At 40.3% G+C, this 20,591-nt stretch overlaps 2 protein-coding genes across 5 annotated transcripts; both read right to left on the bottom strand.

The window, feature by feature from the left end:
* Nucleotides 1-5,567: 5,567 nt before the first annotated feature.
* On the bottom strand, nucleotides 5,568-20,362 carry msrb3 (methionine sulfoxide reductase B3). Of its 4 annotated transcripts, XM_034131340.1 has the most exons (8): nucleotides 20,178-20,357; nucleotides 18,653-18,769; nucleotides 10,759-10,909; nucleotides 9,101-9,209; nucleotides 8,939-9,016; nucleotides 8,089-8,117; nucleotides 7,071-7,168; nucleotides 5,569-6,266 (listed from the first exon to the last, which is right to left on the bottom strand). In XM_034131340.1, the coding sequence occupies exons 3-8, from the start codon at nucleotides 10,832-10,834 to the stop codon at nucleotides 6,093-6,095; spliced, it is 564 nt and encodes a 187-aa protein (XP_033987231.1). In that variant the 5' UTR covers nucleotides 10,835-10,909; nucleotides 18,653-18,769; nucleotides 20,178-20,357; the 3' UTR covers nucleotides 5,569-6,092. The 4 variants fall into 4 exon arrangements, with proteins under 4 accessions (XP_033987229.1, XP_033987231.1, XP_033987230.1 ...); XM_034131338.1 differs by lacking the exon at nucleotides 10,759-10,909 and having other exon boundaries at nucleotides 5,568-6,266; nucleotides 20,178-20,362; XM_034131339.1 differs by lacking the exon at nucleotides 18,653-18,769.
* On the bottom strand, nucleotides 11,989-15,163 carry LOC117483144. The gene is made up of 4 exons (XM_034131337.1): nucleotides 15,053-15,163; nucleotides 14,403-14,866; nucleotides 13,670-14,284; nucleotides 11,989-13,548 (listed from the first exon to the last, which is right to left on the bottom strand). Exons 1-4 carry the CDS (start codon nucleotides 15,087-15,089, stop codon nucleotides 12,709-12,711), a joined length of 1,956 nt encoding a protein of 651 aa, XP_033987228.1. The 5' UTR covers nucleotides 15,090-15,163; the 3' UTR covers nucleotides 11,989-12,708.
* Nucleotides 20,363-20,591: the final 229 nt, after the last annotated feature.

The raw sequence follows: 20,591 nt of genomic DNA, 5'->3' as shown, positions 1-20,591 counted from the left end.
ATGGATTTGCAGTGGAATCCAGCCACCACACCCACAGAGGTCAAATGCCTCATAGCAACAAGGGCTCTTACTCAGCTCCCTAAAGAGAATACTGCGAAAAGGTGCATTGATTGATTACAACGAAATATTTTCTCAAACTTATTTAACTTAAGTAACGGTATGATGCTGTGATACTGATGTGCAGGTGTCAAGAATGATGTCAAGAATGCTCATCGCGTGTTATTTTATGATCAGTTTTAATCAGAGTATTTCCAAAAGGCACTGAGCAGAACCTTGTCTTTTGTTTACAGTAATACCGAGCCATCTCTCATTAGGCAGACTGATGCAGCCTGCTGCCAGGGAGAAGGCTCCATCTGCTGGCCTCAAGGCCCCCAGAGCCTCTCAAAGTTCCTCCACACCATGAGCCTGTTCATTCCACATCTCTGCAAACCTTAAAACTCTGCAGTATGATACAATATCTACGAGTTAATAAATGTAACTTCATAATTTCTATTTTTAACTTTTATATTCCTCTATACATGTTACTGGGCATTGTGTGCATGTTAATGTTAGAACACTGTGTTTACTCTTAAGGAAATATGCAATACAGCTACAGGAGGTCGGGAGCGACTCAGACTGAGATTAGCAGTATACAAATTAATTTCTCGAGGCAATAAACAGACTTTATTTTCCAGGTATTGTCAGGAAATCTGGGTCATTAAAAACAAAATATCTTGTCGTTCCATGAATTTATGGGCTCTGAAGCTGCACATGAATGTCTGTTCCAAACGTTATGGCGATCCTTGGTGGCCAAAAATGTAAATTTGGTAGTCATGCAAAGTCAGGATCACAAAAGTCATTGGGATTCATTCTCAGGGAACCATGAATCCCTTTGGAAAAAATAAAGATTTTAAGATGGTCACAATCCATCAGGAGTTTTCAATGTGAAGCAGACACTGCTATGATGGAACCAGGGTTAAACCTGTCAAAATGCATGAGACATCATGTAGCAACACACAGCATTGGCCAATCAATTACATGCAAGCAGTTGTGGATTGTATTGTACCACCGGAAATACACATTCATACTACAAAGAAATTACCATCAATCTCAATTTGTGATAATTTATGTGATAAGTTAACGCAGTCAATACTTAATTAAAATGTGCAAAGAAATGTGCTAACGTACATATCCCAAGATTATTGGAGATAAAAACCCCAGTACCTGCAGTACATTAGCAGTTATCACAAATGTTGCAACAAAATACAAAAGGGTTATAGCTTTGGCAACCTTTCAGAGTAGTAAACTCCTGTCGTGAGCGGGACAGGTCTTTTTTCTGAATGTCTGCAATGAAGTGTCCAGACCTGTCCAGGGTGTTTGAAGCTTGCTGATATAGACTCAAGCCCACCCACCTTGAAATGAAATGACAAAGTGAAGATGCAGGAAATAAACATTTACATAATAGACCCAACGAGACATTACTGCCTATATTTGTATATATAGTCCTTTAAGTGACTGGATTGTACAAGCTAGATGTGTCAAATCAAACAATTCCCCAGGCTTTCTTTCTTCCTTCTTTTCATCCACCAGGAACATTTAGCACACGTCAGAACAGATGATATTCCTCCTCTCTTATTTGATGTTAAAAGTCCAGAAAGCTCTCAGGGAAATTATTACTTTTCATATGAAAGATACCTTAAGCAGGGAGGAAATGCTGCTCACTCTTCGGCGCAGACACACAGAAGTGACAGCAGCAGCTGCTGTTAGAGTCTACTCACTTCAAAGCCAACAGGCTAGGTGTCTTTCTTTTCACATGCTCCAGGCGTGTCTCAACCAGCGGATGTTTAACTTTTCCCTAATCCACATTAAGAGTGTTCAGGTCATTGGTATCACTTTGGAGCAATGCCTCCCCCCTTCCTGCACACACACATGCATGTATGCTCTACATGCCTGACCTCGGAAGGGAACACACTTTGCTTCAAATATAACCCATACTTGATCATAATAAATGACAAAATGTGTGTAAGATATCTTAACCTCAAAACAAGGCATGGGTACAAAATAATATGTGAAGGATGTAGAAATGTTATATTTATATACAGAGCACCCTTAGCAAGACGCCATTCTCATGTTAAGCTAACGGAACTGCAAGCGGCTAACGCTAAACAAGTGAACCCTCTCAACTGACTCCGGAAATACACATTCATACTACAAATTACCATCAATCTCAATTTGTGATAATTTCTGTGATAAATTAACGCAGTCAATACTTAATTAAAATTTGCAAAGAAATGTGCTAACGTACATATCCCAAGATTATTGGAGATAAAAACCCCAGTACCTGCAGTACTATGCTAGCTGCCTGGCTATAGCTGCTAGCCTTCTGCAAATCTTAGCATGAAAGTGAACAGCGTGTTTCACATTATTCAAACAATGTTTTTGAGGATTTAATCCAGAAAATAATGTATTTCTTGTACTCACCAACGAGTCTCTTGATAGCTGACACAGCACACCACTAAGTCCCGGCTTCAATTACGGCCTTGGAGCCTGTGTAGCATGTCACACCCTTCTCTCTTTTACCCCATTTCTACACTGTCCACTGACATTATTTAATTTTTTTTAGTAAATTGTTATATTGTCATTAGTATACTTACTTTTTGTATATTCATGTTGCTTTTAAAAAAATGTCTTATTTTTTAATTTTTTAATTAGTCTTGCTAATAGTTCTACTGTATATTTGCGCCATTTTTTTCCACCTTTATTCCTCTTACTACATTTATGTATGCACCATTATACACCAAAAGCAATTTTATGAATGCAAACCTACTTGGCAATAAACCTGATTCTCATATTATGAAACCGGGTATTTAATTGTTCTACCAGCCCTTAAATGAGGCATGTGTCCACAGCACCTCTGACTCTGAGAAATGTTTGCTAGCGGAAACCTTGGGCCTGTTTCTTGGTGAAAGGTTGCGCGATGGGTAGACTGGTTTCTGAGGTTCTGGGTGTGAGTGGTGGTGGTGGTGGTGGTGGTGGGGGGTGGGATGGGTGAGGATGGTTGTGGGGAATGTGAGGAATGTGAGTGCAGACTCAAAGTCAACAAGGTCACTACGCAAACAGCAGCAACACTCACCAACCCAGACTGACATTATCTATAAGCTGCTCAGAGTCGGAAGGAAAACAGCCTGTTGTCAAGGCAGAGACACATGATTTATTTCTCTCTGTTGGTAGTGGTAGTAAAGAAGGAGATGTAGAAGAAGCAGCATATGTATTGAGGTGGTGATGACTACTATATTGTTCGGCAGAATAAAAAATCTTGACTAATAAAGTAGTTGGTTTGGTGGAAAATAATCTTAATGTAAATGCGAAAATCATAATAATCTGCATGAACCAATTAAGTACCAAATCTGGGGATAGAAGGCTGTGCAGTTTAAGGAATGTTCGTATAAGAATTTAGCATCACCACACCTAATTTTAATCAAGATGTGTGCAATAATCCAGACTGGAATTTTCTATCTTTGAGTTTTTAAAAAGTGAATTAATTCAGAAAACTTATACTATCTGACTTCGCAGTCACGTTATCTAAACTACAAGTGAAACATGGCAAATTAATATCATCAAAACATCTCATCTAACTCCTGGCACTGTAGGGAACTAACATGGTCGTCTGATAAATAAAAAATTACTACTAAATTAGGAGTGAAGCTTGGTCATGGTGACAAAAATAAACATTTTGTTATGGAAAGATGGTGGCGACAATGAAAAAAAACTGTCCGTTGGATGGAAACATTAAACAAAAAGTAGTCTACTGTGACAATTGACGGCTTTAAACGTTGGAACTGTGAAGACAAAATATTATACATCATATCCACTAATGCACATCTCTATATTCCTTTAAACTAAAACACTGCTTCAGTTTCCCACAGCCCTCAGGACAGAGAGTAGTACCGAATGGTCTGAGGACTTGTTGCTATTTCTATAAATAACACTTGGGTGGCCTCATATCTCCTTTCTACCCGATGGCCGCCTTATAGCCTTGATCTACTCTTTTCCTCCAGATGTATGTTTGGAGGAAAAGGATTTTAGCACAGATGCCCCAGTAGCCCTGGTCAGTGTTACAGCATTGACATGTCTTTTTAAAGACTACCTGTCGTTCCGACCCAGATTCTCTAAAGTCAACAGTGGGTACAAAGAGAAGACCCCGGAGCCCCCAGGTTTATAATTGATCCCTGAGCTGCTTCTTCCGCTAAGTGACCCCAAAACTGAACTTCAGGAATCTTTCCCCAGCCTTTCTTACTCATCTCATCTGTAAATAGATCATTTCCTCCTACCGATGCACCCCCGATGTTTGTGTGACCTCAGGACGGAGATGACATGTTGTAAAATGTTGGCGCTTTAAAATCATCCAGCTGTCCCCGACCCCTTCCCCACCACCCACGCTTTATACTGCCACTCTGCAGTCTAAACACACCTCACTTTAAAATATTCCTTATTGCATCCAGAACCTAAACGCTCTCATTGCTGAGGCTTAGCCACCAGCGGTTCCCACACTCTGAGAGCGAGCTGCTGATGGGCTGATATCACACTCTGCACGCCATACCTCCAACCTCTTGTGACTCCCAGTGTTACTACTAGTAACAAAGCTACTTGTCTGAAATCCAATAATAACTAGAAAACCTAGTACCCTTAAACAAGACACCTTTATGGGCAGCTGTTTTTTTTTCTGTGGATAAATGTGTGATAAATCCAGTATCAGTGGATGTTGCAGGACTGTAATAAGTCCATACCATCAATTTATCTGCTCCAAATAAAAAAAACTAGGGTCAAATGTCTGGTACACTTGGATGGAAAACTAGCTTGTAATAGTTTGTGAAAGGATGTGTTTGTTTTCTGTTATTCTACACATTTCATCATAGCTATTAAATGTGCCAACTGCTAGGACTGTCTTAGGGAAGATAGCTTTTAGATGTGCAGCTCCACTAACATGGAACAGTCTGCAAAAGGAATGGAAGCTGAGCAATTTGGTTCCACTAAATGTTTTTAAAGCAAGGATAGATGCTATCCAATCGGAAACTGGTGGGACCTGTAAATGTCACTAGCTATGTAAACTGTAGTCGCTGTAAATATGCTGTATGATGTCCTTTTTGTTTTTCTGTTGTTTTAATGTTTATATGTATTCATGTGGAACCTACTTGCAGCAGGTCACCCTTGAAAAAGAGATCAATGATCTCAATGGGATTCACCTGCATAAATAAAGGTTTGAAATTAAATGAAATGACTGCCGCTTTTGTATTGTTTTTATCGCATAAAAAAGGAGTACAAAGGCCAGTTTGGTTATCCCTTTTTGTTTATGTGAACTTACTAAAATCTAATAGTTTGTTTATTCATTTGGCTTTTCCTTTAGCATCAGTTGATTCATTTGTATCAAAACAGCCTTTAACGGCTCACAATAAATAGAGCACACTAGCCTTACATTTACTTTTTTACCTGCAGAACCCCATCGTGCGACACCAAATCCTAAAAGGAACTAGTAAGTACACCTTGAGCTGAGATAACTTTTCATATACACCTGCTTTCAAAAACATGAAACAAGAAAGTCAGCATTTCTCCAGGTTGTATTCATCCAGTAACTGTTTTATTGCAAGCTGTGAACACAAACTGAAATATTTCCCACTGCAAAGAACTCAAGCGACAATAACAGCAAGTGACCTGAAGGCCACAGTGCTTTATTTGTCCACAAAAAGATATTATCTGTCAAAGTTTTCTCTGTCCCCTCCTGTGTCAATGTTGACAGAACCCTGCATTTCATCAAACCTATCTCTCAGTATCAAATATCACTTCAAAAATATACTCTAAGAAAATATTTTAGAATACAAAATAAGCTCTACAACTACCCAGCACTTCATCCATGTTTAAACAAGCAGACCAAATGCTACTACCTTGGAAATTAAAGGGTGTTAGGGGAAGGGAAGTTCCCTTTAAGGCGATCAGCTGATACATTGTGTCTGCTTTGGAAGCTTGTGAAGGATTATACGTGGTCTGTGTCTGAGGTCTGAGCACCTTCCTTATTTTCACAACATAATCACCTATAAGTGAATAAAAAGCAGTGTCTCTCAGAGCTCCGTCTTCCCGTCACTCGCGGAGCCGCTGGCTGCTCCACCCTCGGCCGCGGAGCTGGAGGAGGCCGCGTCTTTGGGCTGGAAACCCAACGAGGCCGAGTTAATGCAGTATCTCTTTCCTGTGGGTTTTGGTCCATCGTCAAACAGGTGTCCCAGGTGAGATCCACACTGAAACACAATGGGAAAGATCGAGCTCCAGCTTTTTATGGAGAACATGATGGCTTTACAGGAGAAGGTGGCAGTGTCAGGAAGGAACGTTGATGACATTGTTTTTTAGGCAAAAGGGAGCTAATAATGGTCTTATGCCCTGTAACTCCCTCTAGGCCAGGGGTGTCCAAACCTTTTTCACCGAGGGCCATATACAGAAAAATAATCGAAGGGCTGGGCCACTCACTATAGGTGAGGTTTATTGCCTCATAAGTAAAGTTATAAGTTATCAAAATCAATCAAATGTAAGTAAATGATGCTTGATACAACAGCCTACATCTCAGCTTTCCATAGGGTTTCATTTATTTTGTTAGCAGCTCATTCCTTAAAACAGAAGCCTCAGATTGCTTATCATAAGAGGAAATAGGAAGGGTATATTTCAAGGTTGTTATGTAAATAAGTTATTGGGCTTTTTTCTTATCAGCTTAGATTTGTTAGAACATATTTTCAACTTTAACTGACTGAAAGTGGGTTTATTAACACATGAACACTACTGTGTAATATATGTTTACAGATATATTTAAGAAGTACAATACAAGACAAGCTCAAGTTTCATCTGTGGGCCGCATCCCATTATACTTTTTTTATTTGCTGAGGGCCGATTCAAAATGTAGTTTGGACACCCCTGCTCTAGACAACGGGTGACCTGACAGGAGGTAAAGTCATTTTTTCTTCTGCAGTGCTTTGATTTTATTCCAGCAGTGACTCTGTGCTAAAGGAGCTAACAACAGATGCTGTTAGAGTGTAATGCAGTGTTCAGTGTACCTGGCTGCAGGTCGTCTCCACTCTGTGTATCCCATAGGAGAAATCATCTGTCACAGTGACGGACTCCTCCTTCATGAGGTCGAAGAAAGACGGCCAACCTGAACAGATGTTGTGTTAGGAAGATGTCAGCACACAGGAGGACAGACATGCAGCACTGGTCGTATATTGTATGTGTGATTTAAGATAAAATTAAGCCTGTTGATTTGTTTGGTTCACACTTGGGTCCAGACTTGAATATTCTTGCATTTCACTTCCGCATAGGAACCCTAGCTCACCACTGAGGAGTAACACACACACTGAGAACCAAATCAAATTGACTGGAAGCAAGACTGTGATGTTTGTGCCCCCTGCTGACTGACTGCTTTCTTGTCTCAGTATATGTGACTGTAATACAAAGCTCAGCACATTCACAACAAACTGTTTCAGTAAAGAAATCTAACAGAAGAGCAATTTATGATTAAAACAGAAGACATCATGTAGTCTTTAGTGATTGTATTATGTTATAAAACATGACTGTTCCTACATTAGTAAAACAATTGACTACACTGGGTATATATATATATATATATATATATATATATATATATATGCATATATATATATATATATAGATATATATATATATATATGCATATATATATATATATATATATATATATGCATATATATATATATATATATATATATATATATATATATATATATATATATATATATATATATATATATATATATATATATATATATATATATATATATATATATATATATATATACACATATATATATATATGCATATATATATATATATATACACATATATATATATATGCATATGCATATATATATATATATACACATATATATATATATATATATTGATTGAGTTGTCAGTTGTAGAAAAGTAAATTCAACTTATTCTAACCCAAACACAAGAAGACTGTTTTTGTTGTATGTACATAATATATAGTCAATAATTGTAAGTTATTAGTCTGCATTTATATGCATTTCAACTTACCCGATCCAGAGTCAAATTTTGTGTCGGAGCTATAAAAGGAAACACAAATGTCAATGACAATTAGTTAATTGTTTGGTTTCATCTTACATTGTTTAGTCATAGAGATTGCTCCCAATATGCAGTTTTTCCATTAAAAAGATAACCACACTGTCACGGAGGTGATCTCTGGGCCCATAGATCTCGGCCTCCGTTACGGGTTGTTTAGCTTCATTGTTGTTGAAAAGTGTTCCCCTTTCCCCATGTCTGTTGCTGTTGATTGTTTGCACCTGGTGCCCTGTGTTGTCTCCCCCCCCCCACCTGTGTCTAATTACTCCCCCCTCACCTGTGTCTTGTTGGGTTAATTAGTGTGGGTATTTAGGCTCTGTGTTTCCTGTTTTGTTTGGTGTGTGAGATCCTTGTGACTGTGCTCACGTGAACAGCGAGATTGAGGCTGTGTCATGTGCCCGTGAGTAATAGATGCCCACACCGGGTTGTATTTTGGACGTTCTGCCTCCTTGGTCGGGCCGCTCGGTCGGTCGGTCGGTCGGACTCGGACTCGGACTCGGACTCGGACACACACACACACACACACACACACACACACACACACACACACACACACACACACACACACACACACACACACACACACACACACACAACACACACACACACACACACACACACACACACACACACACACACACACACACACACACACACACACACACACACACACACACACACACACACACACACACACACACACACACACACACACACACACACACACACACACACACACACACACACACACACACACACACACACACACACACACACACACCACACACACCCCAGCAGCTCTCACCTGAACAGTGCAGTGCTGCAGACAACACAGGTGTAGGTCCCCTCATCTTTATTATGAGTGAAGCCTTCAGTGAAGGCACTGTGGGAAATAAATGTATTAGTGAACTTAAATGGCTCAATAGGATGAGCAAGTGTTGCGTTTCTAAGTGTTTATGGTCCTAACCTCTCAGTTCCTCTCTCCTGGGTCACATGGTACTGAGCCGGAGTGAGGCGCTTCTTCAGCTCCTCCTTAGGGAACTTCACCGGCCATGTCTTCTTCGTCCTACATGCTCCTGAGGGGACAAAGAAGGACAAAACTAAATAAGTGTGATGTTTCTTGATGGCGATAGGAAAAAAAGTCACCATTTCATGCTAAAAAAACACAGTTTCCTCTGTATCAGCGACTAGTGCTTTCATGTGCCAGCTGTTCAGGACAAACTCGATATTGTGGTCAAGGTCTTCTTTAGAATTTTCCTGACATGAGTACATCTCAAATAATTCCGTAGCTCCAATATCAATGTCTGAACACGCTCACTGCTCCATAATGAACACTAAGGATAATTGATTGTGCAGGGCCAAACAAAACATCTCGGTTTTATGCAAAAAAAGAACCTATTAGGAATGAAACATTTACAACATTAAGTGCAAAGTTAAACAAAAACACAAGAGTTAGTGCGTGCAAGCTGCAAGGAAGCAAAGCGTGAGTCATATTTATTTTTCTGTTAGCATGTGTAGTAGCATGTGAGGAGAGCTACATGTACACACTCAGCAGATGCTGAACTCAAGAAGATATACAACAAATTAAGCACCCTGCTGAATTTTTTCAAAACCTATTGCACTAATGTTTGCATGGTTACAAACACTGTTGTACACAAAGCCAATTTCAAAAAGCCTTTGTGGATTTCTATGTTTGAAAGTATTTTAAAAACATGACAATTTTACATTGAGAATTCCACAGAGGGGCTGTATCCCTTATAAGAACCCTTTACTTTCATAAATATAGGCATACCACTGTGGAAGATTTTAAATGCCAAAAAGAAAAAAGATTCAAACAGAGAAATGTAGGATTTGAATCCCATCATAAAATCAAACCACAACACTTCAGTGTTATCCAGCAGAGAGCAGTATAGTACTGCTAAAAGTAAATACAAAACGTCTTTTCTTTTTGTTGCTGAAAGGGAGCTTTTTCAGTTTTCCTCAAATCCCTTTGTATGGCAAACTGTAGGATGGATTGTTTTTTTTCTAAAAAGAATGTTTGTAAGTACTTACTGAGAATTCCAATCTCTTCATATCTTCAGTTGTGATTTGATTTTAATGCCACGTTGAAAATTCATGTCACACTGAATATTTGTCATTAAAAACTAGCTGTAAAATATTTGTATTTTAAGACCTTTTCTATTTATTAATTTGGACCCTAATGCATACATAAAAAAGCAGATACACCTTATTATCTATAATGGAATATGTATAAATGTCTTTGCTTTTTATATATTATATACAGATAAGATTTATTAAACCAGTTTTAGGCACCAATTTAGGCAATATCTGGTCAAATAATGACTAAATAAGACTAAGAATCTGACCAAGTAAGGTGACATTTTGATACTCACTGCAACAAAAGCAAATACTCTTATACTGTTCAGAAGTAGGAGCTCTCAAGTATCGTTCACTGCAAATATTTGATCGGCGTTCCCTGAGGAGGCCGAGCAAATGTGAGAAAAGCACTAAAAGCGCTGTGATCACACGTACACTGGGACAGTAAAGACATGCGGACACACCAGCCGGCTGTTAAGGCTTTAGAGAGGCAGAGCACAGCAGGCACACAGCACCCAGTCAGTGGACCTGAGGGAAGACTGCAGGGCCTCAGAGCCACAGGCTGGCTCTTGGTTATTAGATGCAGCAGGTTGAAGCCCGACATGGCTGCTGGAGAGAGGAGCTCCACCCACCAGTAGAACCAAACCACCTCACAGCAGGGCTACAACCAAGATCTAGGCTGGATGAAGGGGAGCAGACAAGAGGGAGAAACAACACAGGTCAACATGATGAACGCCATTCAAGACAAGATGAGGAAGTCAGGAACCGTTTGGGATTCCCACTGTTAATGAAGAGTTTGAAGGACATTCGTTAACAGGCATGGACACAAAACAAAAACTGTGATATCCTATGCTGCATGGATGACTCATTACTTCAATAAAACATCAATCCAGTCACCTTGAAGAAATGAAATACGCAATGAAAGACATCTCTGAAAGTGATACCCAAGTCTACGGAAGAGGATGAGGGCCACGTGATTTTTAGATCTAACCAAAAGTGGGTTTCTTTGGTCAACTTTTGGTCAAACCTCAACAAAAAAAAACATTTACATGTGGCCCCATCCTCTTCTGTACAAGTCCCTTACAGACTATAAGCAGACAAATTCAACCAGACAATAATACCATAACAGAATTTGTGTTTGCTGAAAACAGACAATTGATTTTAATCATATGTCCATTTTGTGCTTTGTCCTCAAGCTCAGTCTTAACCAAAATACATTGAATTTGCAAATAAGATCTGGTGGCTTTAAACATCTGAAGAGAATGCAGATACATTTTTATGAGGGGTGTAACGATACACACGACAAGTCACAATATGGCGCAAAGTTCAATACTAAGAGTATGTTTTTAAATGTATCTGATCAAAGGAGAACGTTTTAGTGTGTCACTTTGAATATGAGCTTTATACAGAAGCATGATTTTAGTTTGGAAGAGGAACAGTGAATTTCCTTTGCAACAAACTAGGAGACAATGTATTTGTTTTTTGTTGTTTCTGTCTATTAAATAAAGGACTGCACCAAGGTTTTGCACAGGAAGAATTGACAAAATGCATGTTTGGACATAAATGGAAATGGTGGCCCTTTTCAGAGATTCTAATTTATCACCGCAGACTGACTAGTTGGGTGGGTAGAAGGGGGTATCATGCACCCCCCTGAAATATACTTCTAATCAGCTTTTCTAGATTGGAAAAAGTGTGTAGAAAACGATTAGCTATGTTAAAAAGTTGGCAAATTGTCCCACGTATATCTTTTTCCCAAATTAGTGTTTATTTACCCTAAAAATCGAGTTTCACTCTTTTTACACCTTTCACTATATCTCAGCCATTATTGCAGATAACTGAACAAATAAGGTATCCAGATCCATGTTTTGAGGGTCAAGGAACACAATAAAACTATTCTTAAAGTGATCACATGTGTCTGTGGCATGCTATTATGCTAATTAGTGCCGCCATTACAAGAAAATAGCATTTTAGTCTTGTACCAAGAACGGTGTATTTTGCACCGACACAGAAATATACTTATAATCAGTGTTTCCTAAGTGGAAAAAGTATGTAGAAAATGATGAGCTATGTTAAAATGTTGTCTGTATGTCCCACATGTATTTTTTATGCAAATTAGTGTCACCATTACCAAAAACGGAATTTTCACACTTTTCACTCTATCTCAGCCAATATTGCAGATAAATGAACAAATAATGTGTCTAGACCCATGTTTTGATGGTCAAAGATCACAATAAAACTATTCCCAAAGTGATCACATGTATCTGTGGCATGCTATGCAAATTAAGAGACGCCAATATTGCAGTACAGTAAGTGAACAAATAAGGTGTCGAGACAGATGTTGTGTATTTAACCAATATTTATTTGTTTTGTACTAGCCTACAGCAAGGGTCAAACATCATAATATAAGTATTGATGTGACTACTCTTTCCCATTCCAGATAAGCAGTCAAGGTTTGGCTCTCCACTATCTGATTAATACTCAATCATCGTTTTCAATGCTATCATCAGAGTCAAATTCCTCTTCCTCTTCCTCTTCCTGTTCACGCTCTGTCGTGTCCAGGAGATCAACCAGGGAGGTTGGCAGGACAGGACCACAGGACCACACCGGTCTCAACACTCCATCAGTCCTCATCCATCCCTGCTCCTCATCATAGGGGTTTGGTTTTTCTAAAATTGATTCATCAGCTCGCTTGTTCAGGGCGACGCGATGGTTCACACGTTGGACGTGCGGCTTCAGAGCATCATAGCATGGAGGAAGGCGAGCCAGGTCAACCTTAGACTTGGCAGTGAGTTTATCGTCCTGCCCCACCATTTTGCGCAGCAACTTGGCACGGACTACGTCCACTGAAGACTCACGACTCTCTCCATATATCAGACAGGTGAATTGCTCCAACTGCTTCAGCACCTCAGGCTTGACATTCCAGTTGTCACCGAGTTGACTGAACGCCCTGTGAAACTTTGGGTTCTTCTCCAGCTTTTTCAAGGGCCCCACCTTCCCCTTCCCTTTGAAGGCACTGGTGCAGTCTTCTCCGCTGAACACATGGAATCCAAGAAGTGTGGCACAGTAGTCTTCTCCCAGGGATTCTGCAAGCTCAGAGAGGTTGAGAAGTTGTCTATGTTTCCCTGACCCCGTATCCAGGTATATAGTCAGCCTGATGGCATGAGCGTGGTAAAGAAGAATCACAAAGATATCTGTGTCAGGTGTTCTGACTACAGCATTCTTGTACCCAAGGGCAGCAGCATGATGAAGGTAGAGTACCACCCTTGTATCAGTCTCTTCCTGGTTGCTGTAGATTGTGGGGAGCTCACGTACCTCAACCTGATACACAATGGGATATTGCACTTTGATCAACAATGACAGAGACTAGACACAAATCACAGATAATCACTTAGAGTATAATTTAACCATCAATCACTTTTAATATGGGCTTTCAATTTACCTTGCCGTTTGAGGAGAGAAGTTGATGGGCTCTCCCTTCCACGATCAGCACTGCCATTTCTGTTCTCTCCAGCCTTGAAGCTGCCTGTTGATCACTCCATACTCGCAGCAGGAGCTGGCAGAGTTGCTTTTTGTTGTCATCATTTGTGAGAAACATCTTGAAGTCATATGGCTTCCTGGTTGCTGGTCCAGCCAAAATTATCTTCTCTGAACTGCCACGTCTCAACCTCTCCTGTGCTTTGATAGATCCTGGATGGTAACTGTCAGTCGAGAACAAAAAGTGCTTTTTGGCCACCATCTGATCAAGCACTTGTAGGCATATCTCCCCACATGTTGGGGGAAGGTTGGTGAGGACATGGAGCAGAGCCATGCCATCCTGGATGAACAGGGCATCCTTAGGGTATGGCAGATCCTTTGGGGTGGTGTCCTCCAGATTGTAGTGCAGAAGAGCCGCTTTATTAGTCTTGGAGAAAAACCCATCTGGTGTCCCAAGGCTAGGGGGCACAGGCATTAGGGGATATTTCATGAGTTCCTCCAAGACCAATGGGTCCTCTGCACGTTGTGACTTGACAAGGAGCAGGAAAGCAAGATTGTTTTGCTCCTGATACTGGATGACCTGGAATGATATTGATAGTGTATCATTAACAAATATGGGGTCACAACAATAAAAAATAAAGGTTATTAAATTAATTTCAATAATACAGTAGACCTCAGGTATTGGAACATCTCATTACCTTTCCCTGTGAGGATGTGAGGGTGACCTTTTTGTTACAAGCTTCCATGGTCTTGAGCTTCTTCTTTTTGATTGGGTCAAAGAAGCTAGCTGGCTCTCTGCTCTGTAGCCGTTTGATGAACTCAGCTTTAGCAGCCTTGTCCACAGTTTCTGCTTGTAGCACGTCCATCTCGACCTCCATGAGGACAGGAGCACCAGAAGCCAGGGAGTAGAGCCTGTCCTTGTCTGAGATGGTGAAGGGGTTCCTAAAGTTCCTAATTGTCACGATGGTTCGCTGAATGGCCTCCTCACCCTTTTTGACCTCTGCCTTCTCCAGCTCCCGATGTTTCCCCGCCCTTGGGCAGTCTGGGTCTTTGATGAGGTCCACCATCTCAAGGGTCTTTTGATAAAACTGTGCCCGTGTGGAGGTTGTTTGACACCACCTCTGGTATGCCCCAAACTGGCTGTATAGTCCAGTGAAGCCACCTTAAAAGTATGAAACAAATATGTGATCTACTGCTCCCACACAATAAGTTACATGCATTTTAATTCAGAAATCATCAAATAAAATGTGGTTTTGTGAGAGCAGTATACAATTGTATTATATAATATAATAATCTTGATACAATGTCTGTATATCTGTTCAATGTCTGGGTAAAAATCATAATGTACCTGATGATTTGGCAAAGCGCATGAACGTTTCCTCCATGGTCTTGTCGACTGCACTAATGGCGCATTTCCACTACACGGTCGGCCTCGGCCACGCTCGATACGGCTCGGTACGGCTTGGCCGCGTTGGGCCTTAACAGGGCCGACTCACTTCATGCTGTTGTGAGTGTGGACGGTCGGAGCATATACTGCGTTAGCTTAGCCAATCTCCATCTAGAAAAACACGCATTTTAAAAGGTTTTTCGCCTGCCGTCTGTCTGCAGACTTGACAAAGCATTAATTCATGGTTTTTACTAACCGGTATCAGTATGTTGTTACTTCGGCATCATTTTGAAACGTGTATTACAATTAAATCACGGTCAAATATGTCCATCTTGTTGTAGTTGTAGCCCCCTTGCCAGCGCTCCTCTCTCTAGTTTAGCATACTCAGCCCGACTCAGCCCTGTTTGTTGGCCCCGATAGAACCACAATTTTGTCGGGCCAGAAAAGAGGTGAAAAAGTGGCCCCGGGCCGGGCCGGGCCGGGCCGTAACTAGGCCTAGTGGAAGCGCAACCAAAAACGGGCACGGCATGACACGGCACGCTTAAAGCGAGCTCCGCGCTGTAGTGGAAATGCGCCATAAGTGCCCCCGGTATCATTGAGCGGGCCACCGCAATTGCACCCTTAGAAAGCAGGTCTTTGGCCCCTGGGTGTGTGTTCTCCAGGTTTGTCAGATAGACCTCCAGCCAAGTCAGATATCTGCAGATAAGGAAAGGCACAGATTACACATAGAAACATTTATTTTCAAAGCTTGTCTCATAATGCAAATTTGGTAAATTGTCATGTAAATAGCACAAACCTTGAGTAGTTGTGTCCATCAAATGCAAAGAAGATATTTGCCATCTCTCCATTGCATTTGTGAAACAACTGGATGTTGTTGGTCTTAACGGAGTGGAGTAGCATGAAGACAAGATGACAGTGGTTAATAAATGACATCCATAAGGCAGCTGTCTTTCCCAGGTGACCCTTGAGCACCTTCTCCTCATAGGCGTGATACTTCTCGATGAGCGTTAGAGTTGAGCGGTCTTTGAGGGCTTCATCGAGGTGCTCTCGATTGCAAGACTGGGTCATGTTGAGAAGTGCAGCAGGGTCAGTGATAAGGACGCTTTCCTCCTCAATGAACCGCTCCATCAACAGCCTCTCCATTGATTCGCACAGTTTTGAGGCAAAAGAGGGACTTTGCGTATGCCTTTCCACTTAAAACACCTTTGACGCCGGGTACCTGGCAGCCTCTCTGCTCTGCCACCTCTCCTATCTGCATGTGGTTATGTGTGTGCATGTATATCCTCTGTGTTTGTGCATGTATATCCTCCCCTGTGTGTGTAATGTGTGTTAACACAACAGAGTGGGGAAAGACATTTCCCTGTAAGGGATTAATAAAGTGTGTCTTCTTCTTCTTCTTCTTGAGGGATCCACTTGTCACTAGTTGTGCCTCAAACAGAATCTCTGCATATCCAGAACCACACATTTTGCGGCGTGTGAGCATCCCAATATAGTTCTTTTTTTTTTTGGTGTGAACGCAACTTTTCGGAACTACATCGGAACTATTGTGGGAAAATTACTCCGGTGTGAAAGCGCCTAAAGACAATCTGTTATACAATCAGAACTTTTGAAAATTATAACAGATGTTCTGAGAGCAGCCATCATGTTCCACAGTTTAACCTGTTAAGCCCAGGCCTCAGGCTCGAAAAATGACATGCCCAGAATGAATGATTATATCTTCACAACTATAAGGGGTATATGAATAATATTTTGTATCAAAGCAATGATACACCTGTGAGTTGGCTGTAGAAGTGTCAGAATCAATATAGATCTTGCTGTGTCAGAGTAAATTCAGATTAAACATAGTAAAAAAAAAATATTCTAATCTCCGCCTAAAAAAAACCTATAACCTATTTCACTATTTATAGTGAAAACTACCCCTTAATGATGGAAACCCTCTTTCCTGGCTGCTAATTCAGTGAGTTTTGTCGTACAGTGATGAGACTTATACCAATGGAATCTGATAAATCTCAGCTTTCATATGATATGTCATTTATGCAGATAGCATGAAGTAGAAAAATCGCCAGTCATGTCCTAATGTGGCGTTAGCGTTAGCGTTCGTTAAGTGCTGATTTAGACGCTTGGTGTTGGAATTGTGTTTCGTTTAGGTTAAAATGGTTATTATCATCTGTTAGCTTAGTTTCTTCCCGTTAAGTGGGTATGCAACGTTAATAGGTTGTTACATTGTAACAAGCCCTGGGACGCTGTGGTACCGGGGGCAATCGGGCTTAACGGGTTAAGAATACTGCCCTGCAGTTTTGCATTACAATTACTGCCTTTTTTTTAATTAACATTAGCTGTACAGCTAGCTAGCTACCTAGCACTACCTAGCTAATAGCTTTATTCAACAAGCTACACCACTAGCTATCCCTCATTCACGTCACTGTTAGTTAGTTAGCTAACGTTAGCTAGCTAATAGTTTACCATATTTTACTGCAGTTAGCCTCTGCAGGGCAGAATAACACTAACACATGTTCTAGTGTGTAGCCTACTTTGGGCTGCAAAATGATGTGTTAACAACAATTAAGCTAGAAACCTATATAAAACATACAAAACACATGAGTCTAGTTGAGTTAGCTACTTACCTTGTTTGTTTGAAGGTTGAATGTGTGTGTGTAGCCAAGTCAGCTACTTGTTTGTTTTTGGCGGGAAAAAAGGCGGGAATTTTCACTACTGCCAGCGCTGTATACTAGCATGCCACAGATACATGTGATCACTTTGGGAATAGTTTTATTGTGATCTTTGACCATCAAAACATGGGTCTAGACACATTATTTGTTCATTTATCTGCAATATTGGCTGAGATAGAGTGAAAAATGTGAAAATTCCGTTTTTGGTAATGGTGACACTAATTTGCATAAAAAATACATGTGGGACATCCAGACAACATTTTAACATAGCTCATCATTTTCTACATACTTTTTCCACTTAGGAAACACTGATTATAAGTATATTTCTGTGTCGGTGCAAAATACACCGTTTTTGGTACAAGACTAAAATGCTATTTTCTTGTAATGGCGGCACTAATTAGCATAATAGCATGCCACAGACACATGTGATCACTTTAAGAATAGTTTTATTGTGTTCCTTGACCCTCAAAACATGGATCTGGATACCTTATTTGTTCAGTTATCTGCAATAATGGCTGAGATATAGTGAAAGGTGTAAAAAGAGTGAAACTCGATTTTTAGGGTAAATAAACACTAATTTGGGAAAAAAATATACGTGGGACAATTTGCCAACTTTTTAACATAGCTAATCGTTTTCTACACACTTTTTCCAATCTAGAAAAGCTGATTAGAAGTATATTTCAGGGGGGTGCATGATACCCCCTTCTACCCACTAGACTAGACCCCTGACACACAAAACTGAAACTGAAACTTAAAAGAGAAAAGCAACAATGAGTGGTAATGTTTTAGCTGACAGAGGGAGAGGTCCAGAGAGTAAAAAAGACAGAGAAAGAGAGAGAAAGCCAGCAGTCGCACCGGGACATGTTAATGCAGGAGCTAAGTGTTACTCTACCTAGAAGAGCAACAGGCAGTGCAGGGTGGCAGACTGAGTGGCTGCCTTGCCCAAGGGCGTGATGCAAGGCCACGAAAAGCCCACGTCTGAGGAGGGCGGCCATGAGACACAGTCACACTGAAGAGAGAAAGAAGGAGAGAAAGACGTCGAGAAAGAGAAGCACAGCTGATGAATTACTCGTGTGTACATCAGTTTCCCACCCTCCACTGCTGGCTTGCTTGAGTTAAAGATGTTACTTGTCAAACAGGTAGGATTTGACATTTGATTTACTCGTAGGCAAAGAACAGTGCCAGCTTTCCAATGAGAGACGAAGATCACCAAAGGGCTTTGTTTTTTGAACCCTGAATAACAACAAATAAGCAGTGAGTGAACTCCTGACATTTTCTGCTAATGTGAGATGTCACATATAACGAAAGACTGATCGTTTGGGGCAAAGAAAAAAAAAAGTAGCTTTTAGTTTGTTTCAATGTTGCCGAGTATTTAATTTGATTAATGCATGACATACAACCCCCTCATTTTCTTCTGTTGTAATTTTTGTATAATGCAAAGCCTATATTTAATAATTTTAAAATGGTCTATTCATACACTCCTTTCAATTATTTTGTAAAGATGCTGTGCAAGCTTCTACCACTAGATGTCAGTTGTTTTGTGTAGCAAGTGATTATGTAGGTTGGAAATTGTTTCATGAAGAAATATATTATAAGCCTTTTTTTATGGTTCAAATTAAAACTATACGTAGCCTATAAGGCCTATTAGCTATATTTCAAGTGAATATAGCACACTCTAGTAGGACTCTTTAATTTCACAGAACATGAATGATATGGTTAAACGTTAACCAATTATTATTATTATTATATAATTAGTAGTTGTCTATTTGTTGTTGTTTTTCTTGGACATTCTTTATGTCATTTGACTTTATAAGCTACGTGTAGCTTAGTTATGCATGTGTTCAATTTGACACATGAGTGCGTATGTTTATTAGTAATTGTAAACCGACCTTCAATTATGTTTTATTTTTTTATTCTAACGTTATGCAAATCCAAATCAGGAAATACCACCGGTTTAACTTGCCGAACTGCCGAGTCACATTACAATTTAATTACCAACTTGACCTGAATCACAAGTGCGCCATATTGGAACAGAGGGTGTGTTGTCATGGAGGTTTCTATGCCGGACAGGAGCTCCATACCGGTGCTGGTCTACTGACTGGTGTTACGTAGGCTAACGTTACCTTGGTAAAAGTCAAAGTTATTGTACCATATTTGGGTCTGTTAGCAAACTGCTGCCTGTCTGTGACTACTTTTGCTTGCTAACAAATAACCAAAAAATAACATGCATGAAAAGTGACACTATCTTGTAGTTTTGTCAGTCTTTCCTCGAATTGACGCTGTTATTCCTATTAGCTTCACGTCATGTTTTGAGCTGCTACATCCCGATAAAGCACATTTTCGTCACGGTTAAGCTAACGGTGACTATCGTACCCTAAATGACTCCACAAAATACAAAAGCCTGAGCTGACATTTACCTGAGAGAAGCAACAGCAGGAATATGATGTTGATAGTGAAGCTTCGAGTCGCCAGCTTTAACTTGCAGTGTCAGGTCTGCACAGAAAATGAGATCAGAATCAGACACACAGGCTAGCAAGGCTCACACGCTCCGTAGACCAACAGGCTGTGTGTGTGTGTGAATAACTGAGTGCACATCTCCAATTATGGCCAGGACCCCAGCCTCGTCACAGGGTGATGTAACCTGATTACAAACAAAACAGCCAACTCGCACTCACTCATCTCATTTAAATAGGAAAACGTTTCCTATTACACCAATAAAACGACTTAACCTGGCCTACTCAATGTTAATAATGATTAATACAAAAATTACTTTCTATTTGGCTGCCTATTTTGGCTTTTGTTGTTGGGCAGACATGCTTGAAGGCCTATAG

Source organism: Trematomus bernacchii, unplaced genomic scaffold (assembly GCF_902827165.1).
Source record: "Trematomus bernacchii unplaced genomic scaffold, fTreBer1.1, whole genome shotgun sequence".
Classification (NCBI taxonomy): domain Eukaryota; kingdom Metazoa; phylum Chordata; class Actinopteri; order Perciformes; family Nototheniidae; genus Trematomus; species Trematomus bernacchii.
This window is presented reverse-complemented; position numbering and strand designations above follow the sequence as displayed.